This window comes from Camarhynchus parvulus, chromosome 3 (genome assembly GCF_901933205.1).
Source record: "Camarhynchus parvulus chromosome 3, STF_HiC, whole genome shotgun sequence".
Lineage (NCBI taxonomy): Eukaryota > Metazoa > Chordata > Aves > Passeriformes > Thraupidae > Camarhynchus > Camarhynchus parvulus.
Window position 1 is genome coordinate 94,388,372 of NC_044573.1, and position 26,706 is coordinate 94,415,077.

The window sequence follows — 26,706 nt, forward strand, 5'->3', positions numbered from 1 at the left end:
CTCTAGTCTTCCTTTTATTGCTAACTATAGCCACTTTCCTTGTTGCCCTTGATGTTCCCAGACAGATTTAATTCTATCAGGGCTTTAGCTTTCCTAACCTGATCCCAGGCTGCTTGGACAATCCCTCTGGTGAGCTGCTGTTACAGACGTGGTACATCCTATTGTTAAGCAGGAAAATACCACTACACCCAGGAAAAACACATGGTATGGTTTTATCAAAAAAATAATTCAGCGTATAACAACATATGCTAAAATCATTCTAGTTCAAGCTGCTAACTAAGCCCATAAAGAGAATATGTGAGTGCCCTGCCTTGGCAAACAGCCCTCACACACATGTGGCAAGCAGAGAATTCATAAGCTACCCACTACCTGTTTACATAGAAATACAGAAAGCTTCACAAAAATGCTCATTATCTCTTAGTCTCAAACCAACCCACTTCAGATGTCTACAGTTAAGAACTTAAATCCTTGCAGGACAAGATCTGTGTTTTACCATCTACACAGTTCAAGGACAGGTTGGCTCATGCACTTTGTGGGAAGAATGCACCACAAGGCTGTGAAACTTAGGATTTTCTTTTCTTTTTTATTTCTTTTGCAAATATAATTGCACTGGACTTTAGTTCCCTGGCAATGTCCCAAGCACTGGATATTAACATGCTGTAAGATTCCAAAGTTAAAATAAAGACTAGTACACTTTAGAAGTGACAATTTTTATATACAATCCTCCTATTTCATAGGAGATACAAATGTGGCACATAGTTCTCAAAACTAGAACTAGACTCTTAAATTGGCCCACCAATTCAGTATTTATTCAGGTATTTTCATTTAATGATGAGATATAAAATTACTTTTCTGTATCTTAATTAAATTTCAGAGCAATAAAAAAAAAAAACATTGGAAAAGGGTCTACACAGCTTTATCAAGCTCTAGGCTTTCAGATTTAGATAACTGACAACCTGGGCTTATTCAATACAAACTGAAAATAAATGTTTATTCCTTACTTTTGCATTTAGAAGATAAGGAAATGTCACACTCTTTCTCATACAAATTAAGCACTTTTTTATTTTGAAACAAAATCCTTAGTTTAGAAATCCTTTTTTAAAGTGGTAGTACATTGTGAACAAAGTGATGCTGATTGATATTTTCAAACAATAAATACAGAAATAATTAGGCAAGGAAGTAGTGAACTTAGGAAATGTTATGTAGATAGTTAAGGGCACTTAAATTAAGCTAAAATCTAGTGAAAAGGAGAATCCATTTGATTTCTCCCCTAGTTACCATGGCAAAGTCGATCCTTTACAAGAGTTTGTAAATTCATAATTATTTTTTATTTTGTAAAGGAATTATTTGCCCATTGCTGATTATGAAAAAGTTTTTTAATGTGTTCTTTTTTTGTCTGTGCATAAAGGAAAATTTTCTGTGATCTGTTTAAAATGAGTTTCTTATCCAGATATTTATTTAACAAAGAATTTTTATGTCATAGATTGTGATTTGCTTTTAACTAGGTGTACAGGTTAGACATGTACTTTTTTATAAGGAAGTACTGCACTTGTTCATTGATGAACGAAGGTTGCTCAAAAGACAGATTTGCAAAAGACCTTCCAACACAAACACAACTGGGCCCATTTCTGTGTTTCACAAAATGCACTTCCTACCTGAATTATTTCAGCTTTATAAATTACTGAAAGCAAGGGTTACTAATATTGCCAACGGAAGCTGAAAACCAAAAATCACAACCTACCTAGTAGCAAACAAACTACTAGAGGAGTTTTGAATGTTTCCAAAATTTTTAACATGGACACAAGGGACATAAGGAAGCTGCTCTGTTTCCTGAATGTCCAGGGAATCTTCTCATGAACTCCCTGAGCCAACATTTAGTAACTTCACTCAAACACCCAAAGTCTTCAAAAGTTCATCAACCCCTTCCCAGCTAGATTCTTATTTTTATCTCAGAGACCATCTAAACTGCTATTCTGAGGATATGTGAGTCTTATTGAAATCATGTGAGTCCAAGAACGTGTATGATTCACAGAGGGATGGTTCTTAAAAGCATATTCTGTAGGGCCATGACAAAGTGTGGCAGACTTAGAGATGTCAAACATGAAGAAAGATGCATGAACTTCCATTAATATGAAAGTTATTTTACAAGGTTCATTAAAAATATTTTCTTGAGGATACAAGAAAAATGTATCAGGAACATAAAATCAACAGGCAAACATTTTGATTTTAATATTGTGGCATTTAAAGATTTAAGGAAAATTTTGCTGTCTAATTGTTGTCTCTGATTTTGCTGACTGGGATTGCTCTCTTGAGTGAAATCTAATTTTGCAGATGGATGGAAGGAGATGTCCTTATGGAAATTTAGAGCTTCTCTGAATAAATTTATTATTTATATTTCATTCCAATTCAATATTGACACTAACGTATGTCAACATTTTCACCGAGTTCCTGTTTCATATAATTAACAATTTCAGTTTTGATATGATTTCTTGATAATATTTTTGATATTATATTTTGTTTAATTATTTCTGTATAATGAAATCTGAAAAATGTATAGCAAGTCATCTCAGAAAGTCACATGGTCTCATAATTTTGGATATATATGTACACATAGCTACTTAGTACACTGAAGGCCTGACAAGTTCTTAATATTTTTTCTGCTGTTCTTCAAATGCACTTCAAATGAACATGCTGTTCTTCAGCATAACACAATTATTTTCCCCTGTGGGCTGGTTTAGATTTTTTTCCCTATCTCCTGTGCACATTAAACCAATTGAGTAGTGTTGATTGCAGAAAAAGGTAGTATTTCCATTTGGGTCTTCTGTGGTATTTTTTGTCTGAGAGTTTTAATAATCTTAAGTTTTTTATTTTAGAATTTGTTTAAAAATGTCAAAAATTGATTTATTAACAAATTATCATTTAAAATCAAAGCTGAAAATACACTCTTCTCAAACCCCAGGCTGTTTCTATACTCCCAATAGCTAGAAATTTTAACAAAGATGAAGAAAACAGAAAAGAAAATGGCTGAAAGGTTGTTAAGCTGCAGCCCAAATATTAGAAGCACTGTGGGTGTTTTTGGTTTAGTTTTTTGTTGATTTGGGGTTTTTTGTTGGTTTGTTGGGTTTTTTTTTCCTTTTTTTTTCTTATGTTGTTGCTATTGTTTCTGTTTGTTTTGGGTTTTTTAACTATCATTCATGAGTATCCTCAGTTATGTTGCATTAGAAGATAATAATTTTGTTTCTCCAGTTCAGAGGGGAATACCGCAGGGAGAATCTTTGGAGGGCACTCTGAGAGATCACTGACACTTGCAAAACAATGAGCAAAGGATCTCTGGGGCATTGCTTCCCACCAGTAGAGAGGAAATAGTTATGAATGTGTCTATGAATAAATTCATTATCTTCAAAAAGAGACCAAAGATGAGCAGAAAAAAAGCCAAAAACCTTCCTATAAAAAAAAACGAAAACAAAACTAATGAAATCCTATTGCCAAATAACCAAAGCAAAACATTCCACACTTAGAGAAAATTAGGAATCAACCACAACAGCAAAAGGAGTCCAGCAATCATGGAAGCATCTAAAAAATAATATCAACATTAAAAGTAGAACCAGGCCAATTCAATGCAGTGAAAGACTGACCAACTAAAGCATAAATATTCCACTTCCTGGAAGAATGAATGGAAAGTTCCCTGTGAGTGTGTACCTTAGAGTGATTGAGTGCCAGGAAGCACACAAGACGTAATTAGAAACACAAAATACAATGCAAACAGCAATGTATGCAAAAACAACAGAGATAATTCTGCAACTATTTAGTCCCTACTACTTAGTATTTAGTACCAAGTAGTTGCCAATCTAGAATACCATGTAAAGAACCTGCTACTATTTGGGTCTATCAGCAGATGCCAAATACATTCATTTGAGCAGGAGTTTTGTTTATGAGCATGTCATGTTAAGCGCCACACCAGAAAAAGTGTCTAGCATAGGCTGAAAACCTACTTAGAAAATAATATTCTAAATATATTCTAACCATATTTGGCTAAAACTGATAACAAATACCCCCTTAAGTATTCATTAAGCAGGTCTGTAGTGTTTGTCTGGAACACAGTAATAGTCAACACTCACACTACTGTTCCATGTAATAAAACAGAAACATATTAGAATTGTAAGTGACTTGACCCCAAGGACAAAGGAATGGCTTTTATAGTAGGCCAGAACCAGACTTCAAAGCTATCCTGACAAACAAGAAAAAAAACCAATCTGGAAATAGAGGATCAGGCTCAGTGCAGCCAAGGAAATAGCTCCACACTCAGAGCAGGATAAACAAGTGTGGAAACAGGGAGAATCGACCAGTTGAGAACTAGCAGTGCAGAAGAGGATGAGGTGGGTATAACTGATCTCAATGGTAACAGGAGAGGATGGCACACAAGCCTGGCTGCTGTTGGAAAAGCAATATCCTTGCCTTTTGGGAGTTACAGGGTCGGCCAGAGACCAAGACTCCAGGCCATTCCTACTTTTGCTACAAAAAAGCCTCCAAAGGTCAGACTGATGAGGAACTGAAGGTTTTGTTGTTCATTTCAGGGACTTTGGTTTGTGTTATTGTCCATCATGATTTGTCTTTTGGGCAGCCTTGTACTTAACCAATACCTTGACATAACAGCTGACCTTGATGACAGCTCATTCTCTCAGGTTCTGTCCTTGCAGAACACAGATCAGTTTTCAGAGAGGAATATTTAGGATAATGATACTGAAGTATCATTATGGGGGAGAGATGATACAAATTGAATGGACAGAGAGCTATAGATAGCCTGGTTTAATAATCCATTATAACTCTATAGTCAGGGGGTGTGGGGCTCAGGGTGATTTTGAAGCATCTTTGAGATCTCTCAGGTTCATGCTATTCCAAAGGCTGGAGACATGCTGCTGATTGCCCACTGCCCACAGCACATCCTTGAATCACCACAACACAGCGTGTCACTGCTCTGTATTTCTCAATTCCAATCCTATTTCACCCTCTTCACCTACTTTTGCCAAGATGTGCAAGAGACCTCTGGAATGCAGTTTAAAGCCATCTACACAGTGAACAGCTTGAAGAAGAAACAGGGATTTAGCTTCTTTATGTACCTACAAACAACTTGCTAAGTGTGAGAGAGTGCAAGGCTTTGACCTTAGCCAAAGGTGTTCTAAGTCTTATTCTTTAAACTCCATGAAGACCAAAGGCTGACCATTGTCCCCCCAACCTCAGCATTCTGTCTTCCTGACACTCCTGCTGCTGCTTCTGTTCCATCTCTGTTTTGACTGCTATTAAATCACATTCTCTCCAATGCATCCCTCAATATTCTGCCCTCAGTAAACTCTAATTCTCCTCTGTTGAAATGACATAGATTTCTAACATATATATCTTAAAATAGAGTATCTAAAGTATTATTTTCAAGAGCATAAAACCTCTTTCATAACTTATTCTATCACACATCTTTAGGATTAATTCTTCTAGTGAAAAAACTGCTTTCCAAATTCAATTTTTTTAGACAGTGTTATCAACTAGTTAGATATAGGATTTTAAAGGTATTTGTTATTCTCAACATGTTGCATAATCCCCAAGGAACTTGCAGTGGTGAATCCTTCCTCTCACTTTCCCCTGTGACCCTTCAGCAATTTAGCTGAGGACCTTGTTTCAAATACAGAAGGGAAAAGCTGATGTCCTTCCCTGAGCAGAAAGTGCAATGCATCAATATGATCATGCAAAAATAATGTACAAAATAACCAGAACTGTACATTTATTATAACCCATATATTATTATAACCATAACTGCATCTTATGATAAACAAAAACATTTTTATTCTATGTACATGAGTTTGATGATTTTTCCCCCTAAATAATATGCAAAAAAAAGTAACAGAATCACATTCCATTCTGAACTTTTTAAAGCTCCTAAGAAAAGAATAATTCAGGAGATTGAGGACTTGTCAATAGTCTTCTGCCATAAAGAAATAAAACACAGGAATTTTCATTTGTTTCCTGATGTAAATTTCTAAATTCTTTATTCTTGACTTCTACAAAATGCAGAACTCATAATGCAATAGGAATATTATGATTACTTTTCAGAAACTCATTTCTATTTTGATGTGCACTTTCCAAATACAGATTTTTGTTTAAAAGCTCATTCCATATAGCATCACTACTGTCAAATTATATTTATCACATGAGCTTTCAAAACATAAACATAACTGAAACACAGACTTAAAAGCAAAATGGGTCTTTATTCCCTCTTTAACTTGAACCTGTTACAATTAACACTTTAACATTCCGAGGACACAACATCTCCACTAAAACTGCACAGTTAAATCAATCTGTTCATAAAAGGATATAACTTTGTTTAAAAATATGAAACATAAAAATATAATTAAAACCTCAGCTCCTTATTTACCTGTCTCTGAATGCAACGTATGGAGCAGAAACTGAAGAAACCCAGCAAACATAGCAGCTTCAGCAAGAGAATGTTTAAAGCACAGCTGGCATCTAGTAGGTTGCTGAATCCAGCCTGCAACTGTAGCAGAACCGTAATGCCAGCAAAAATCCACTTCACTGTGAAGGAGACGATCTAAAAGAAGTCATGAGGTCCTTGCGTCCTGATTCTAAGCCAAATTATTCTGCAGTGTCAAGCACTGAACACCAGTGACACCAGACAGGGCTAACGAGAGCTCTTGTCAGCAAAACAAATCTCTGCAGTGTAGAGCAAGCATCGATTACTGCATTAGCTCCCTGCAATGACAGGGACTTGCAGCCTTTGGGAAGAGTTCATGGCTTTAGGAATCCAGAATCAACGAGCCTCAGGAAACAAGATGGGGGGGGAAAAGCTCCTTCCTCTCTGGATAGAACAGGAAAGAAGTTTCTTAGGGCTTTTAAGCCAACAGTAAGCTCAGGCACCTAAGTAATCAATACCACTGCTGCAGTTATTATTTATATTCAGCAGTGGTGCACTGAACAAGTTTAATCAACTGCATAGATGAAGCAATTGTGTTTAGGAAATGTGGCTTTTAAAATTTATGTAAAACATCCCAAGCTGCAGATTTACTTCTAGCACACTGAAAACACAAATGGCCCTTGAGGAAAACTTACCACTTTTTACAAATTAATAGGGTAATTTAATTCTTTTCATATGTAAGAGATGCGTGCATGGAAACATAATTTTATATAAGAAAAATGTACTCCAAATAAAAACCCCCAGGAAATAACATTTTGTATTCTAAATTACATGTTCAAGATAAAACAGAAAAGCAGAACTTGTATTTGCAAAAGCCAGATGATTAGAGAATTATAGCCAATAGAATTTACTAAAGTATTAAATCTACTGTAATTGTATCCAAATGATACAACAATAAAACTAATTCTGTGGCACAGACAGCCTTCCTCTGTACAAACAGATGGTTTTCTGCAGTCTATCTACATACTGCAGGATTTCCAAAACACAATGCAGGACATCCAAAATACAAAAAACCTACTGTTTAGAAACTAAAATGTGAGAAAGCAAACAAATAGAAGCTTAAATGGGATAAAATATAAATTGTAAAGCTAATGAGAGCTTACAGCTCTTTCATACTTAACAATACATGGATCTATTAGTAATAATGAAAATAAACTTTTAATCAAGTTGTTTCCCTGTGATTCTGGATCAAACCCAAGGTACTGAACGCTCTCTTTCACAATCCCACATGTCAGTCAGCCCTGGCCACTGCTGACTTTAAGTGTCCCCTGCAGCTCTGTATCAGCAGGAGGAACATTGAACTGTCCAACTCTGCTTTAGCCACAGACATACCCTTGTTAGGAGATGGTTTGTTTGGAGGAGAACTGTGTCCAGTCTTTATATATTTCAAGAGACGGTGACCATCTGCTACTGACCAAGGAACACATACCCAGCTTTCTAATAAAGCCAGAAACATTTCTTGCAAAAGAAACAAAAGACTGAGTATGCCAAATGTCTGATGCTTCCACAGCCCATCCAGTGACCCTTCTGCATTCCTCCCTGAAGGATGAGCTCCTCTTCTACCAGGGCAGGCATTGAGGGCTTGCCTCACTTTCGGAACACAGCATACCTGGGTCCTGAACACACACATCACCTCACCTGCATGCACTAAACAAGGCAGGGGATTTTGTCATAACAAAAATCAACAGATGAAAAATTCTTGCTTGTTACAACCTCAGAATTTGTAAATGAGACTGTACTGTATGGGGCTTGTTTTCTGACTTATTTCAAGTTTTCCTGTCATTCCCATGGCACACATGTGTCTGTGAAAAAAATAATGAACTGTTTTCCCAAACACATTTGGAAAGGTTGTCTGTGCCTCATGGTGTTATTAAAGCTCTCACTGTCTCCCACTCCCCTGTGTGATAACTCCTCCCTGCTCCTCCAGCAGGCAGTTCTCTTTGCCCATTTTCCCCACTGCTGTCCCTAGCTCTGCCCAAGCCCTGCCTAAATAGCCCAGCCTAAGACCTTCAGATGGCAGAGGTGTCTGCAAATATTTGCTGAAAAAAAGGGAAGAGAGGAGCAACAGAACAATGTTCTGAGGTCAGAAAGGGCATTTTGCAGAATAGAACAGTTCCACCAACTCCATTTTGCTCATCCCTAAGGGTGGATTTCATTCCTCCCAGACACATCGAGCCTCTCTGGCTGTCCCAAAGCTCATCTGACAGCTTAAGAATAAAGTGCTGATAGTTGGTCTATTTACTTTCACATCCATTAATAGTATCAAAGCATAGGAAACTAACTGTACTGAACATCATTCCATTTTCCTAGTAAAAATACATAATTAAGTTATAACACACTTTCAAACTTTGCACAGGATAGCATTGCCTTTGTAATCTCTGCAAGTTTTTTGCCCTTGCAAATGATTTTATTGCCACGATCTTCTGAAGCATGTTACACTAGGCATCTGATAGTTAGATATTGACCACGATATTTTAGCCCTTCATAGTCTTCCTGCTAATAGCTGGTATAGACCTTAACCTGTGTACAATACTCCTGCAGTTATAAAAATTTCTGAGACCATTAGAAAAGCATGAGATAGAACAATCTCACACAACTCTTACCATTATTCAAGTTTTAAGAGAACAAATTCCAAGCATTAAACCTACTGCTCAGCTTTATGCCTCGGTGAAAATGCAGCTGTCCTCTAAACCAAAAGTTTTACATCCATTTTTTGGAAAGAGGAAAGTCAGAGAATGGTCCCAAGCCTAATTGTGTAGCACAAAAAGAGCAATTCAAGTAAAGAAACCCCTATGCTGAAACTTGGAATTTAAATTAGAAAGTCAGAGAAGCAACAAAAAATATCTGTGTTGCAGTCTCCAGACCTCAAAGCCAAGTTACACTGGGGAAGATATTCTAATACAACTGCAGGAGACTTAGATACAATATTAGGTATTGTATGCGACATTTTGCACTGTAGCCCTGTCTGATCTGCTTCAAAAGGTCCTGGCTATTGTGGGAGATGAACAGGGACTAGACAAGCCACATTCCACACCTCTACAAGCAGGGAAAGAAAAGGACCTGGGAAACTACATACTGAGATGGTTATGGAACAAATCCTTCTGGAACGCAGTCCCAAGCCCATGAAGGCCAAGAAGGTGGCTGGCAACCACCTGCACAGCTTTACCAAGGGCAAATCTTGCCTGACCAGTACACCTTCTGGATCTGCAGGCAAGGGGACAGCAGCAGATATTGTTTAATGCAACTGTAGCAAAGCTTCCAACCAAGTCTCTCACAATATCCTTCCAGCCAAATCAGGGAGCTATGGATTGACTGGTGAACTGTGAAGTGGAAAACTAACCTCACCATTTGACTCAAGTGATGGACTAAAGACTGGAGTTTGACTGGTGGTAAATTGCTAGACACATAAAAAAGGACCAGAACAAAGATGCATGGGGAAGAAAAAAGGCTTTCCTTTGCTCTGCTTGCAGCACTCCAGACCGCCAAAGCTCTACAGAGATCACAGAAAACTCAAAGTGGTACTTGGCTTTGCATCCAGAATTAAACTCATTAAAAAAACCATACTTGCTTCTGATAGGCTTAAGTGCAGTGTTTAGCTAAGACTAAGCTTATTAAAACACTTGCAGCATAAGTACATCTTCTCTTCAGTAAAGTATTGCCCAGTGAAGAGACTGAATGTTTTTCAGTCTCTTTTTCAGATTCTTTGGCAAAATACTTACAACTTTGCAAAGAAAATGTTGGACCATTTACCAGAGAAAGACTTCTGTACATAAATATACAAATTCATAAATTCGCACAATTCTGAAGAAGGGGTTATGGACTGACATAGGACCAATTGTGAATTTTTTTATAACTACTGAAAAAAACAAGAGGTTAAGAACCTCTGGTGAAACAGACATATAGCTCCTTAAAGGAATGTCTGCCTTTAAACACACATAAAACTTGTTAGAGCTCATCAAAGTTCCTCTTCTTTCAGGCATGAGCATATTCTGATGACATTTCTAGCAAAGTAACAAAAAACTTAAAAAGCACCAAAGGAGAAATTAGGTTGTCAAATCAACAGAGTAATATGCTGAAGCCAGTAAGTTTGGTCTTTCATTTAGCTTGAGCTAAATCAATGTCATGCCATTGTTGCTCCACAGCTTTCAATTCAAACCTTGATCCAAGCTAATCAATTCAAAGTGAAAGTGAAGTAATTTGGCATCCATCTGAATAACACCATGTAAAAGCACACGCTGGGAGCAGGCCATGGTGTGCCTCCACTGGCATCCCAGAATAAGGGCTTGACCACATTGTTTCTGGAGGTCCTCTGGGGGAGTTTTACAGAACATCACCCACCATTTTGCAGCAGACTGGAAGACATAAGAGCATTTCTGCATAACCAAGTGATAGGAACCCCTTCAAGCACGCAGGTCTGAAAGAGTCAGCAAGGAAACACCCTGCTATTTAGGGCTTTTGCAACCAGCATTCCAAGTTCTCTGTCAATGGTTTAGTACTGTGCTGCCAGTGATGTTTCATCTCCTCCTCCACCCAGGATTGACTCAATTGCTCTTGACTCCGCTGAGGAAGATGATCATGACAGTGAAACTGGAAAGAGACAAAATGAACCCCCACCCTAGAAAACCTAGGCTGGGCCTTCAATCCCATAGGTGCAGTGGCTGAGATCTTTGCTATCCAACCTTCGTGATTCAGTAATTTTGCAATGCATTTATCTTAGTTTCCTTAACTACTCACAAAAGTCAACAACTCCTTAGCTAGATCGTTTTGATAACTGACCTTGACTGAGGAGAATCTACTGACAGTCAAAAGAGAACATCAGTGCAAATCTAACAGTGCAGCCACTGTCAGATTTACAGATTTCTGGACTTCTTCTGACATCCAAGGATGATGAATTGACCTCTGTATGTACGGAGATTTTGTGGAGTATTTTTGTTCATGACAAGGGCAGTAAGTAACATATTAACTTAAAATATCCATAAAAGATCTGCTGGATAGCATTTTTTTTAGAGCCAAAGGTCATTTTAAACAAACCCCAATTCAAGCAATTTGCTCAGCTATCCAATTGCTAACCAAGGCCGGATGTTTTCAGTTAAATGGGGACAAATGTGCAGGCACTGACTTTACAATTTACTGATGAATGGCATCAAAATATTATTTTTGTTCCCAGCTAAACTACTGTTTCTGGTTGTTGTGTTACTGTCTCTACCCACACCCCACAGCACAGTGGATGTGGAAGACCCATATGCCAAGTCCCTTCCCTGGCTGATGCCGGGTAAGCTGGTTTGGAGGGTTGCTATGCCAGCACCACATTTGACAGCCATGCTCACGTACAGGCTTGAGCTGACAAAACCAAATTGCTGCAATCCATTCAGCCTGTAGGAAGAGGCTGCAGGCATCCACCTGCACTTGAGTTTTCTTGCCAAAAGAGAAGTAAAATGCATTCCGTCCAAACCCAGACTACAGCAAAAATAGGAGAACCTACCTAAGGTGACAATGTCATTACAGCTTAATTAATTCAGCTACATAACCTTACAAAAATTCCTTAAAACAACTTTTTTTCCCTCCCTTCAAAAACTCTCCACCCCCATTACAAAGTAAAAAACCAAAAGATTACACGTGTCCTGAACTAATTCCTGTACAGGCTGTGATTGAAAGTTTATACAGCCAGAGGTGATAGACATTTGTGTGTTACTATTTTATTCTGTTTCTGTACTTCAGGATAATTTTAACAACTTAACTCACATTCTTTCCTTTTCTTTTTCCTACTACCTAAATGGATGTAGACATGGTTTAATTTCTGAATCCTTCTACAATTCAGATTCCTCCTATAGCTTTTAATTCTAGAAAATATCAGGTTTGAACCTAGAAATTAAAGCAGCAGTACCATATGTACTGACCATTCCAAAAGGAACCTCTATTAAGCAGCATTTTCTATTACTTTAAAATATGATATACCATCCAGAAAAAAAAAATAGTAATTGCTAAAACCACACATCTAAATGCAGGGTTTAACAGTGACCATGCTGTTTAAGCATTGTCAGAAAACTCATTCCTAATCCTTATAAAAATTTTCTAGGGCAAAGCAAGATTATGTCCACAATAGCACAGATAACTGATGTTATGATGGCAACATGCCTAAAATTCATATCAATATTTGTTGTTGCAGCTTTTTTTTTTAGAGAAACTATGCTGATACATTAGATTTTTTAGAGTATATTTGAAGAGAAGTCAAAATGTAAAGGGTACCTTTGTTTAAGAAAAAAACCAACTGCCCACTGGAAAAATTAAATGCCTTCCTATGTGTTTCAGTTACTTGTAGGAATAGTCATTCCCTAAGACCTTCTTAGCAGTGATCTTTAAAACTTGGTAACAAGAACAGATTAACCAACTTGTTTTATAACTGATTTCACAGCAACCTTTCTGTGGAAAAGAGCCAGAAGCAGCACAACTGGATTTATTCCCAAATAGTCAGATCCAATTCCATTCATAGGGGACTATTCTGCCCTTCCCTAGACATTATCTGCTTAAAGAGAGTGACAAGTCCCTTGCTGGCAAATCAGCAATGCCTCTCCCATGGGAGATAGCTGAACCTACACCTTGGTGTTATTGTACTGCAAAGGTTCCATATTGCTAGAGTTTTGTGCCTCCGTGAAGCTTCTCATAGGCAGCTCCTCTAGGCACTGACTCTTCCTTGTCCTCACAGCAGCCAACTGACTCCAGTTCCCCTCAACCAGTCCACTCTTTTATAACACTCTTCTTATTGGCTACAGCTGCAGCCTGTTAAAGTCAGGCCTGTTCCAAATTTCTAGTAATTGGCTCAGCTGCAACTCCTTAAGGGGTAAGATTACTTTCTATACTACCTTTATTTTCTTATATTCTATCCCCCTACAACACCTGGGTACACTGATAAGGTTCAGTGTGTCACACAAAAATTGGCAGAAACAACAAACACCAGAAATTTTTGAGAACCTACATTTATTTAAGATTGTATTTCTGAATCCTTTTATAAGGTCCTATTTTATCTGTAAATACAAGTCACTTTTATACTATATTTTAAGTAAAATCTGAGCCTGCAGATAATACAAAATTCCTAGGCATATTTTGATATAAACTGACACAAATTCGCTGTGGTAGTGCTCTGGAGCACAACAGGCAAGAGCTGGCATGACACTGCTGAATGACCCAGGACGGGCAGAGTTGAAAGAACGTGGCTATCACTAGCCCTGAGCTCATGACACTGGTTAGGATTCACTGCCTGAGCAGAAGTTTTTGCTCACCTTGTAATTCAGCAGCATACTGAGAACAGTCTGAAGTGGGTTAAAGAGTCACCTGGGGAGCACTGCTTTGCCCAGCATGAGCTTCCTGCTCTGCAAAGCTGTGTGTCACTCCTACCCAAAGCTGACAGGATACCAGTGCCTGATACAATTCCCACGTCAGAGCTGGGAGCAGGGCTGAGGCCCTCCAAGAACTGTATCCAGCTGCTTCAGAATGACATTTCCTCTCTTGTGACACCCGCTGACAATCTTTAATGCAGAACATTCTGACTTTCAAAGACATGACAGAGGCAAAGGATAAAACAAAAAATCTGCAGGATTTTATATTCACACATAGCTGTATATCCCCACCTCTGAGATAATGTCCTGTTAATTACATATCATGATCCTTGAAGTACTTAATGGAACAGACTCACTGGAGTGCTTTCTAATAGCACACATACATTCTATTTCATATAAATATATATATTCACAAACTTGTACACCTCCCAGAAAAATCTTGTCTTAGTAATGCCATGAAACTACAGTAAAACAAAGAATATGGAAACATTCCTTCTTATACATTATTGTTATTTTCCTTTTGTTCCTGAAGCCACTTGACAGTAGCATTCCCGAAGCAGACAATGTGGTCTCCCTACACAAGCGTTTCTTATGCATTAGAAAATCAGTTTGGAAGGATATTTAGGGTATGTAGGAAGGGGATATGCAGCTCCACCAAGATTTCTTAAGCACAAACATAGAGAGACATGTAAACGTGTAACTCTGAACCTCCCAAATTTTGAAAATCTGGCTTGTGATCCTCAAACAAGAGTACCTTTTCCTTGCCATGTTTTGTGGTTTTCCCCTGAGGATAGGACTCAATTCAAGAAATGAGTAACTGCTTCCACAGAGCTATTCATGTCAGTGTCATTTCCATATGCAGGATACTTCCCATACATCATTTGTAACACTAAAGCTATAGGACAATATAAATCTGCCTATGGAAAAAAATGCACATACAGATAAGATCTAAAAAAGGTTTTCAAATTACTTGTTCAAGTAGTAAAGTGTGCCTATATTTCCAGATTCTCTCTCTGCTGAGAGAGAAACTGTCTTGCACAGAGGCTGACAAAAAGAGTGAGATTTGACTGCTCCATCTGGTGGCTCATTAAGCACAATTTTAATGGTTTAAGAACATGTGGCCTTATAGTTCAAAAAGGGCCACCTCTGGAGTTTTTGTTTTCTCTGAGCAATAGGGCAAAATAAATTCTTAGAACCTAATTATTTTAATAGCATAGCATTAAAATGTAGAAATATTTACCTACTTTTAGAACACAACTATAATAAACTTTGATATAATTTTATTTTATATTTTTCTATAATTTCTATTTATTAGATGATTTATGCTATTTAGTTATTAAACATTGTGAAAATCAGCAAAGTTTTACAAACTGTTCTTTTGAATTTATAGCAAGTTACATTTATATTTGAGTTTACATTTTCAGTGAAAAGGTACCTATGTTTTCACTAAAACAACAAAATTAATAACAAGCCAACCATTAAAACATATACACTACTGACTTGTTACTACATTAAGTAAATTTCAAAGCTCACATCTTATTCAGCAAGTGACTTCTACTTGCAAATGACAACTTCTAAGCTGATCTAGAGCACCCACAGAATTTTAGAGGCAAAAAGAAGTGTGTGCCCTTAAGTCTACACAATTAGAATAGCTAACTAGCATTGAGGCTTTATTGCAAAGCAAAGAATTACAAAATTGAGGACTAGGTTACAAATACTGGAACTTTAAATTCTAGAAATTATTGTGTATATGTTGCTGTATGTCTGAAAGCATTTTGTCTTGAATTACACATGCCTGAGAGGAAATCAAGGAATATAAAATAGAAGGAGAGTGATTTTTATACAGGCATATAATGGTAGGACAAAGATAAATAGTTTCCAACTAGAAGAGATTTAGATTAGATGTTAAACAGAAATTCTTTACTCAGTGGGTGCTGAGGCACTGGAGCAGGTTGCCCAGAGAAGCTGTGGACGCCCCATCCCTTGAGATTCAAGGGCAGGTCGGATGGGATACTGAGCAACCTGGTCTAGTGGGTGGATCCCTGCCCATGGCAGATGATCTTTAAGGTCCCTTCCAACCCAAGCCATTCTATGAATAGAACCATTTTACTTATTCCTTTACCACACATAGTTCCCCCAACTAATATCATATATATTAAGCTAGGACTTGATATGGAATCAAAACCTCTGTGTAATGGAATTTAAATACATCCTTAAATTCTCTCCAGATCTGCACTGAAAATTGTAAAATAATCCCATGCTAATTATGGTCCTAATGAATCATACAAGGCACATTTCTCAACTTGCTCAATGGAGCAAGTTAGACTTGGTCCAGTTTGCACATAATGTACACAAAGACACGGGTGACAAAGTAAAGAATGATGATATTTTCTTTTTTAAAATAGAAAATGTCAGGTTTACAGAGAGGAAGAAAATGTAGAAAGAAATTATTCTAAATATAATGTTTTATTAGAAGTTCCCTCATGGCTTAAAAGAATGTGTAATAAAATATTTAATATTAAGGGTCTAAAACACTTCTGATGTGAGCATGCATTTACTGCATAGCATCACAGTATTTCCAAGACATCCACTCTCTTACAAAAAAGGGTTGAAGTTGCTTAACAATTAGAAATCTCTCCATAAACAATTTTAGCAGTCAGTCAGTCAAGGGTATGTGCTGAGGAACTCATGCATAAGAGACAGGTATTGTCAAGACATTGGACATGTACAAATGCAGAGATTTAAAGTGCTGGAATATCTAAAAAAGTAACAAATCTCAACATCTACAGCAGCTGGGTATCTACAGAAGGAGTGGTGAACTGACTAACAGCACGTTGGACCAGCTGTCTACTGCGTGCCTTAGCCAACCAATAATCGTGTTTCATATTACACTTTGCAATGTTGCGCTTGCAGACTTTCTGTTCTCACAGCAAACTTACTCAGGAAAGACAAAAACACCTATCAAACTGAAAATTGAACTGCAAAACTTCCTCCCCCTCCTTGGGTATCTTCAAGTTGGGTGGTGAAAGAACTCCCTTTAAACTAAAACCTTAGAAGAGTCTTTTTTTTTTGACCAGAAAACAAACATGATAAGATGTCAGAATTATTATTTAAAGATCTTAAAAACTGTGGGGTGAGGATGTAGAAAATGAAAAGAGCAGAAAGGTCCAATGCACACAAATATCACTCTGTTGTATCTTTTAGAGGTGGCCCCATCAGTAAAACAAACAAATGAACAAAGTCGAAACAAAACCCCACAACCACATTCTTAAATGGCCCACAAAACCAAAATAACCAAAAACAAACTGAAAAGACACCAACCCAAAGGATGAAAAAGGCTATATGGTCTAAAAAAATGAAAGAAAGAGTTTCACAATATTTATAAGCACAGAAATATACATAGTATACACACATGTATACATACTTTAATACCTGACAAGAAAACCAAACAGGCAAATAAAATTACCCTTTTAATTTAGCTGATTAGCAGCAAGTAAGTACGTAGTGAAAACAGGCATCTAGGCTCATGGAGGAAACCTGCACCTATCTATGAGAGATTGCAACCATGTCAGAGGACACTAGAAAGTAACCTGAATTCTGCTGGTTGCTGATAAATGGACCAAAAAGGTACTTAGCAATAATATGTCCTTGCACTAAATAAGCATTCTAATTCATTATCATCAAGGCAAGTTGGAGTCTCAGTCACATACTGAAATCTTGTAAAAATAGTCAATGTACAATCATAAAAAGAAAATCTGGACTCCACTGAACTTACTATTTAAATGCAAGGCAATAAACCAGCAGATAATTAAATAAGGAACAAGTGACTACAACTTATACCATTGTGTTAGCCAGTGCCAAATGGGTTGTCATTCATAGTGTGCCTTTAGAGTAATCCCTGGAACAGCTGTGCCCTGGCCCAGCTAGCACTCTCTGTTTACTACTAGGCAGGACACAGGCCAAGAACAAACCCTAACAGGCATCTTCCATACACTCCTCTCTTGAGGAGCTCGAGAATGCACCACAATTCATTACTGGGCCAAAAAAGTCAAAGAATGGCTCTTTCATTTGCTAGTCAGAAAATATCACCAGTGGGATGGGAATATTTGAAAACATAGCACATGTTGTGCTTGGCATCACAGGAGAAATGGAGATAGGAATCAACTTAAGAGATTACAAAAACAGATCAGGAGTCCCTGATTATGAAGCTCACATGTTGTACAGGAGAAAGAAGGAACAAAGATATCATCAGAAGAATACAAAAAACACACTTAGTGAATACACTAAGAAAAGGACACAGAATCAACATCTTCAGAAAATAACAGAATCAGATACTTGTTTGTTCCTAGTTAACTCTGTAATTAATCAAAATTAAAACCAATAACAGCACACATATTATTCTAGAAGCCAGTAATTAATTTACCTTTTTCTTTCATAGGCTTTCATTTTGCACCCAAAGTGGGACAGATTTCCCATACAAGTGGAAAAATGCAAACGTTTGGATTTCAGTTCCAAGACCACAACTCATTCTTCAATTCATAGCACAGACCATTCAGTTATGCAGTTTTACCAAACTCAGTTTGGTTCATCTTTCACATTTCACCTTTTTCTCTAAGTTCTCAGATCAAAAGAGTAACAGTAAATGCTGAGTTCACATAACTTTTAGGGTATACAAAAAATACAGGCATAAAAAAAATACTGAATGGCAGAAGTGTAGGAAAGAATCAACCTCTGACTATAACACTATGCCATGTGTCAAGTTACTGAGTTTGAAGTCCAGTAACTTCATAGCAGTACTTTGAAAAGTACTGCTCAGCAGCTAAAATTAGGGCAAGCTTTTCAAAGGCTTTTTCATCCTCCTCTTTGACCCTTAAAATGCTCCATGACCCAAAGCTCATGCTCACATTCTCATGCCTGCTACCTGCAATGGCTTCTGTATGGAAAAAACTGACTGCTGAATGTTCTTGAGAACTGATCTTTCATGGAGAAGCCCATAGAGCCCCTGGGTTTCTCTACAAGTTCAAACACTCTCACAGCTCCTGAAAGTAAAGGTGTCCTGACGTCAAACATTAAGTGATTTTGAACATAAGGCTCCAAGCCAACCATGCTCCAGTATCTGCCCTCCTGTAATGAAAATAATCATCTTACTACTGGAAAACTTCCTATCATGACAAATTTGTAGCTTTTTCATGAATTAGATGTGCAGAAGAAAAGTAAGCGGCAAAGAACAAACAACTAATAAAATCATGAACTTGTGAAAAATCTAGCAACCCAGAAGACAGGCCATATTAATGGCAACGAAACATAAGGTCTTGCCAACTGAGATAGATATGAAAGAAATCTAGACTTCATGGTTTGTGATATCATCTTGATAAGTCAAAAGGTGCATTTCTTTTTTCCTTTTCCAAAATCAGATCATTATGGAATTTTTTACTGGAAATGGCTCACAGGCTGACAAAAAAAGAACAAGGTACAGATAGGAGTACTGTGAATTTAGCCCCAGATGTTCCCAGCTTAGCTCAGATCCTGCCACAGGAACAGCAGCACTACTGCTAACATAGAGCAATCTCAGTGCAGGCTCTGAAGAAAATTATTTTTCTTTTCAGGAATTCTCCATTTCAACTGAGTAAGAAGTTATGATTACAGTTTTTCTTAACTTTGCTTATTTACCCTTAGGGTTAACATGGTTTCTGGCAGCAAGCTTCAACCTTCCTAGCAGTAACTCAGCCTTCCAGGGGAAGAGTGGAGCACTCACTCAACCTCTCTCCCTTTAGCTACTTATTTCTGCTTTCTTTTTTCACTCCCACTTCCCTACACTATTCAACCACAATCCATCCCACCTTTCCTGATTTATCATGTTTTATAGACATTGGTGATACTTTCCTCTTTCATCTGAACTTCCTCCAGCACAACCTTCTTAAGGTAAACTAGAAAAACTGTATTAGGATTTTAGAAGAAGATTCAGCCACATATCTTCCATGACATCCTCATGTATATAGTTACGTATTTCTCTGAAATGCAGGATATCTTGGAAACTATTTAACTTTTTTCCCCCACTCATGTTCAGCTCATCTCACTTGTATATTCATGTACTTTAAGTAATTTCATATATACAAACCAGATTTTTTACTGCCCAACTCTAATTCAACAAGCATTTATTTACAGCTCCACAAGCACTGTAAATAATTTCAGCTGCTCAAAAGCACTGAATACTGATAGCATTGAATAATGTTAGCAATGAACAAAACTCTGAAACAAGAGTCATTTTAAATTATATTTCCATTACAATGTGAATCAGATGTAGGTATAAATTACTGCACAAGGACTAGAAGATAAATTTGAACTAATGCTTAAAAACCAGCAATCTTCCTAGGAAGGGAATTTTATTTTACACTAAGTTAAATCTCAGCTGCACTTTTAAACAAATTCTGCTCCAGTTTTAAAACTCCATGCCCAACTCTCCAAAAAAACAGATGTTAAAACATGCTAGCAGATGTTACAGTACAATTTGACTTGCCTACACTCCAGACTGAAAACATCTCAGTCAAAAAGTTTAACTAAAAACATTTCAAACCAGCCTCTTCTTCTCTACAGCCCTTTCCTGATGTTTTCTTTCTGTTCCTTTATAGGCCCCACTGCACGTCTGTGGTTTCTCTCTCAGCCCCCAAGCCACCTTTCGTGTCAACAATGCTTACAGGGCTTGGAACGAATCCTTGGGGCAAGGATATAATTTATTCTCTCCTTCTCCTGGGAGCACCCGCAAGCACAAGTACCCAAAGGGACCCTCAAAACACCAGAAAAGGATGGAGGAAGGGGCCAGATCCTTTTCTCTTGGAGCTGAGCCAGCACTGACATATTTGTCAGCAAACCACAGCATCCCTTTCTGCTCCTGACCTCCAGATCCTCTCCTCCTGCTCACAACCTCACACCTGGGAATAAACCAAGAAAACAGCAAGATCCCTGCCCATTACATTTTCTAACCAGAAATCAATTCACTAGAATGAAATTAAATTAAATTGGGTCACCCTGTTTCTCACAGTACCATGAGAAAGGCATTATGAATGAAACAATCATGTCTTCTCTGAAAGAAAGCAGAAAGCCATTTCAGGAGTTTGTTTTTCAAGGAAGGCGCCAATTCTATCATGCTCTCCTCACTCCCAAATAAATCCAGTAGCAAGTATACAGAGTGATTTTTACTTAGGTTTTCAACATTTTGCTACCAATTTGTGAGTATTAGTTGTAATTTCAAGCCTAAAGTGTGTGAACAAAATACATATGTAGGCAAATATGAACAATAAGTATGCAAAATGTAAAATAATTAGCACATTTATTTACATAAAAGTACTAGAGCAGTACCTCCTCCACATTGCTCCAGTTTCCAACAATATCTTATCTTACAGTTTCAAAGGTTCTGACAAATTCTGAACTACCTCTTGTATCCATCAATGGGTATAATAACTTTTATACAACTTCATCTGGACACAAATCTACTAGTTTTACACAAATTCTTATTTTTCAACTTCAAAGAAAATACGTTTCCTCAAACTTATGCCAAATACAATTTGTGTTCTTCACTGGATGGCAGTAGGCAGAAACTGTTACTTTTAAAGTGAGGTCTGGATTTAATTTTTACTAGTCTGGTTTATGTTATTCTAGCTTGTCTTTGAAGAAAGTATGAATGCAATTTATGCCTTCTACAAGGATTGCTTTCACCTTGCCAGGACTTCACCAGAAATGCAGTCCACCTAGTGTTCAACTGTTAGAGATTTCAGAAAAAGGAGTTCTACAGCCTCTATTAATAATAGAATGAAAATTATTATCAGCATTCTGTAGTTTCCTGTAAAGGGTGTAGATAATTTAATAAGAATTTGAGATGACACTCATCTTTTTTTTTTTTTTGACACTATAAAGAGCCCTTTCTTTAGATTTACTCCAACATGGAAACAATTTGACACAAATCTTTGGATCCTCCATCAAAGAAGTAAAATCCCAGTGGATTTCAAAACACATTTACTCGTTGGAAAGAAATCTCCTAGTGCTTGTGCATAATTTTTTGAATAATTTTGAAGACATACATATTAAATTATAAAAGTAAATAGCAGGGGATGCACTAGCTAGATTAGGTTGCTTTTCTGAAGGCTTTTTGGGCTCAGAAGATAGGGTAATGCAATACTAATCTGTTTCTAGGAAATGCAAATGTTAAAAAATAACACTTGCACGGTATCTGCATAATATGACATTTTTGGCTATTGATTTTCAATACAGTCTTATCCATCCTACCTGTATTGTGTCTTTCTCTGGGGCATCATTTGCCTTTAAACATCCCTGTAAGTTGTTTCTCACAGAAACTTCTATTTTATTTGTTCAACATAGAACTGAAAATAGTACATCTTTATTACTAAGTTGCAGATCATTTCATATTGGCACTCACCAAATGCAAACATTACTTTTAAGATCTGGGGTTTTTTTTATAGGGCCATTCAAAGTTTCTAGCTTCATCTATATTACTTTGGCACCAGGTTTCTGACTGAGCTGACATTTAGATAAGAGAGGATGGATTCCAGACCCTCCTGGGTTTATAATGTAAAGCACTATAACTTTGAACCTGTGCAGTATCTCTCCCAAGTTACAAGCAAAGAACTGAAGAAATTCTGGTGAAATTTGGTTTGTAACAGTGCTATTAAATTGCAAAGAATGGGATTATGACCAGGGTTATAACAGCAGCATTTTAAAATTATTTACATATATATACATCTTTAAAACGAAATCCTTTTACTGCAGCATTTTTTTTAGAGTACTGGGGAATTTCTAAAATATTTTCTTATGTAATAAAATCTCCTGCCTTCCCATCGATCTTTATGAAATACTCCGGAGTATTTCAAGTACTGGTGAAAAGGTAACTATAAAAATAATTGGATACTTTATGATCAAAAAATGTTTCTGCTTTCTCATTTTTATTCACATTTCCTATCTCTTTTTTATGGGCTATACACCCCCATCTTCGAAGGCTTTCCATTTACAATCCTTGTTAAGGAAAAGTCATATCAAAAATCAGGCAAAAAAAATTAATGGCTAAATATCATAGCTATTAAATTAATAAATATACCTCTGTAATTAATGCATTGAGTACCCCTCCACATATACACACAACACACATATTTATGCTGACAATTAGATACAAAGTCCCAAGGAATGCTCAAAAATTTAAATCATGTATGTGGAGGTCAGTGATCAGACAGGTCCCTAACATACTCCAATCAATAATTTTTATCCAAATACACTGAGGTAGCACTCTGATATGATACTAACCAAGGTCTCCACTCTGTAAAGGGGGACCCTGAACATGTGTCTAGGAGGTTACCAAGAACTTGATTCAGTCACTGAGAACATAAACCTTTAGCAATATTTGAAATTCTTTGGAATTCATAACCCTAAAGGGGAAAAAAATCTAAGCCTTTATGTTTTAAAAATACATGGGGAAATTGGTCAAAAGCTGAGATCAGTGTCATAAGCCTGAAAGCAGCTACTGAAAGATTTTACTTATGAAAGACTATTATAACACCAACTATATCAATGTAATTACATCAGTATAGTAACTTTCAGCCTGGACTTGACTTACAGAACAACCTTTCAGTTTATAAGAAAAACCTACACTGATTATGGGAAATTCCATCCACTTCATAAGCAACCTCAAACTGATAAACATAATGAAAGATGGAAAAGAAATGCTGTATTACTGGCTTCTACTTCCAACAGATGGAGTCAGGGAAAAAAAATCCAAATGTCAGCTTAAAACATTGCCACAAAATAAGGGAAAGAGATGTGTTGTCTTAGAAAGACAGAATAGTTGACACTGAAGGGACCTCTGTGAGTCCCTAGTTCAAATACCCTTCCTCAAAAGTTGTGTCAGCAGAGCAGATTGCTCAGGGCCTTCTCCATTTGGGTTTTGAGCATGTCCAAGGATAGAGACTGTGTGATACACTCCAGTATTTGACAAAATTCAGTCAAATAAGTTAGATTTTTTTTTCATGTTTGAGTGGAGTCTGGAATAAAGTTTCAGAGTATGATCACCATTCCTCCTTAAAAATGAGCAGAAAAGCAAGTGGCCATATTTTGAATGGAAAAGCTCATGCTTAGAAAGTTAAAACAAGCAATTATCCAGATGGGACAGGAGAGAAATCTGCTATCTTTGCTATGTACTCCTAGAGCTTTAGGTGATGCTAGGAGACCACAACACCAGATAAAGACAGACAGACAGATTAGCATATATGAATCACAGACACGTCAGGAAACAGTGCCAGGAACTAAAAGGCAATGCAGACAAGCCTTTGGAATTTTCAGTATGAATACCAGCAAGAAACTTTCAAGGTACAAACACAGATAGTTAAACTAAGGAGCTAAAAACCAAAGACACAAAAAGCTTTCAGCTCACTGTACTGTCAGCCAAAGACAAAGCAGGATTATAACACTGCTGCTAAATTCTGCCACAGTCTTTTCTGACAATGCTTATTTTATCTGGTCAGGGTTCCTAAATTTGATTAACTTCTTCAGCCAGAAGAAAGGCTTTGTTTAAAAGCACATAGTGTACTACAAATTACTCCTTGCTGCAGAGCGTTACCATCAATAGATGAAGACAAACTGAAATAAGAGACTTTAAACATACTTCTTAGCTCAAGAGAAAATTCATCTAGACAACAACTTTGTCAATTCTCATTTTTTTTCTACATAACACTCCCTTTGCCCCATATCTACTTGTCCATAGTAACAATGAACTCTGGCAGATTTTTGATATTTTATTAAATGTAGTAAAAATTTGCCTATCTTATGATGCTTTATAATGATCTCCTCTGATTGTTACAGAACTTACTTTTAATTTAAATCCATCCATTTTGTCTGTTCTACGTACAGACAAAAGAATGAAGTAATGACCAAAGAAGTACAGATATCATAAAGAGAGTAGACTAGAACCCTTGAATTCTGTCACTTCCAGGTGAAAGAGGGAAGAGAATGAAAAGGAAACTGAGCAGCTGATGCTACCTGTAATCACCTCATCTAAGAATGCAAAAGGAAACATTGTAAAGCACATGTAATCAGGTATAAGACACTTCTCAGTTGGCAAAAAAAAGAAAGGCAAGGGGAAAAAGTGTATGATTAAAAAGAGGAAAAGAGAGAGAAAAATACAGGTATTTTTTTTCCCCAAATCATGGCCATGTGCATAATATACAGAAAAGTCCTTACCTTTTTCACTGACACTTTCACTTTCTATCTCCACATCTTCACAGCTAGTATATTCTGGTGTTGATGCCCCTTCTTCCTCTGAGCTACTAACTGACATCTGCCTTTTCTTTCCGCCTCTTTTTGCTCTATGAGGCTTTGGAGGGGATGGCCGCACTGATTCCGACTGGTCAGAGCTAAGGGAATCATTCCTTAGCATGGTCTCCATTTTCTCCCGCTTTGCTTTTCGCATGAGAATAGCAGAGCTAGGATCAAGGCGGCTCTGTTTTATAAAGGAATCGTGGTTCTTGTATTCTACGTGTTCTATAGGAACTGGACTATGCCTGGGAGTTGGTGGGCTATGATTAGTTAATTGTTTAGAAACAGAAATTCTTACATCACCTGTTCTGTCTATAGAGTACGACCTCTGAGTTTCCACAAGAGATTTTCTGTCCTGAGTTCCCTGTAATTGTGAGCGTTTTCCTAATTTATTCTCAGGTACCTCCGCTTCCTCCATTTCTGTGTGTGGCAAAGCTACATCACTGTGTCTTCTCTCGTGTCGTGCTTTAGAAACTTTGGCATGCATGCGCATCTGCTGCTCCTCAGGGTGTGGTTTTACAGGGTATCTTGCCAGATTGGGGTCACTCTTGTAACGGGTATGATATTCATCTTCCTTCCTTTGTTTTTCATCGTCAGGCACTTTGCCTTCCTCAAGTTTCTCTGGCAAGTCTGGGTAATCCTGTGACTTGCCTTTCTCCAGCCTTCTACCTTCATGCCGCTCTTTACGCTCCCTGTCATCTGTTGGTCCTTCTTTTTGAAGTGAGGATTTTGGCACACGCTTACGCTCACTCTTTACACCTTTGCCATTCTGGTCAGAAATCAGTACTGCCTTCTTCCTACAATGAAAAGGAGTACAGTAATATGAAGAATTGAATGGAAAATAGAAATACTTGCATACAGTTATGGAAAACAATTAGAAAATACTGAATCCATTAACATGAATTAAATCTATTAATCCTTCCCTCTTAATTTTATTTTCCAATAGCAAACAACTTCCAGAGTCCACAAAAACATAAATTACGAATATTCCAATTAATGAGTAAAATAAAAAACTAATATTGACATGGATAATTTACCCACGTAAGGTGGAAGACCCAGAGTTGCCTTTGAAGTAACTGCAACATTATGACAGACTACTAGAGTATGTTCTCCATTTTTCTGGCAGCAGTCATGGGAGTTACAGACTAACCACAAAATTCACTTCAAGTGCCCTGACAGCATAGATGTAAATACCATCAAATGGAGTAGCTACCACAATAATATTACAGAAAGAAGTAATATAGTTTAGAAAAATGCAAAAGATAATATATCCAGAAATAATATTTAAACTAGTTTGATTTATCTTTGAAACTCTAAAAAGAAGTGCCCGTTTCATAAGCATGTAAAGGAAAGCAGATTGATTCCTGGAATGGTATTCCTTTCTCCAGTAATAAAAGAGGATGAGAAGTTTATTTCTCTATGCAGACATAAGTACAAAACAATAAATAATGAAGCTGCATTATTTTTTCTTCTCTTTCATATTCTGCAAGCCAATAAGCAAGCCAAATAATCATAAAATTCCCTAATGGCGGAACTTCTCTCATCATTCCAACTGCCCTTTCATTTAGCAGTTCACATATG

At 37.2% G+C, this 26,706-nt stretch overlaps 1 protein-coding gene across 17 annotated transcripts in view; it reads right to left on the reverse strand.

The window, feature by feature from the left end:
* RIMS1 (regulating synaptic membrane exocytosis 1) overlaps window positions 1–26,706 on the reverse strand; it is a 316,106-nt gene that overhangs the window by 132,876 nt on the left and 156,524 nt on the right. For all 17 annotated transcript variants that reach the window (XM_030945482.1, XM_030945475.1, XM_030945480.1 and 14 more), the window contains exon 5: window positions 25,051–25,922. In XM_030945482.1, coding sequence (XP_030801342.1) covers window positions 25,051–25,922 — 872 coding nt within the window. The remainder of the gene's footprint in view (window positions 1–25,050; window positions 25,923–26,706) is intronic.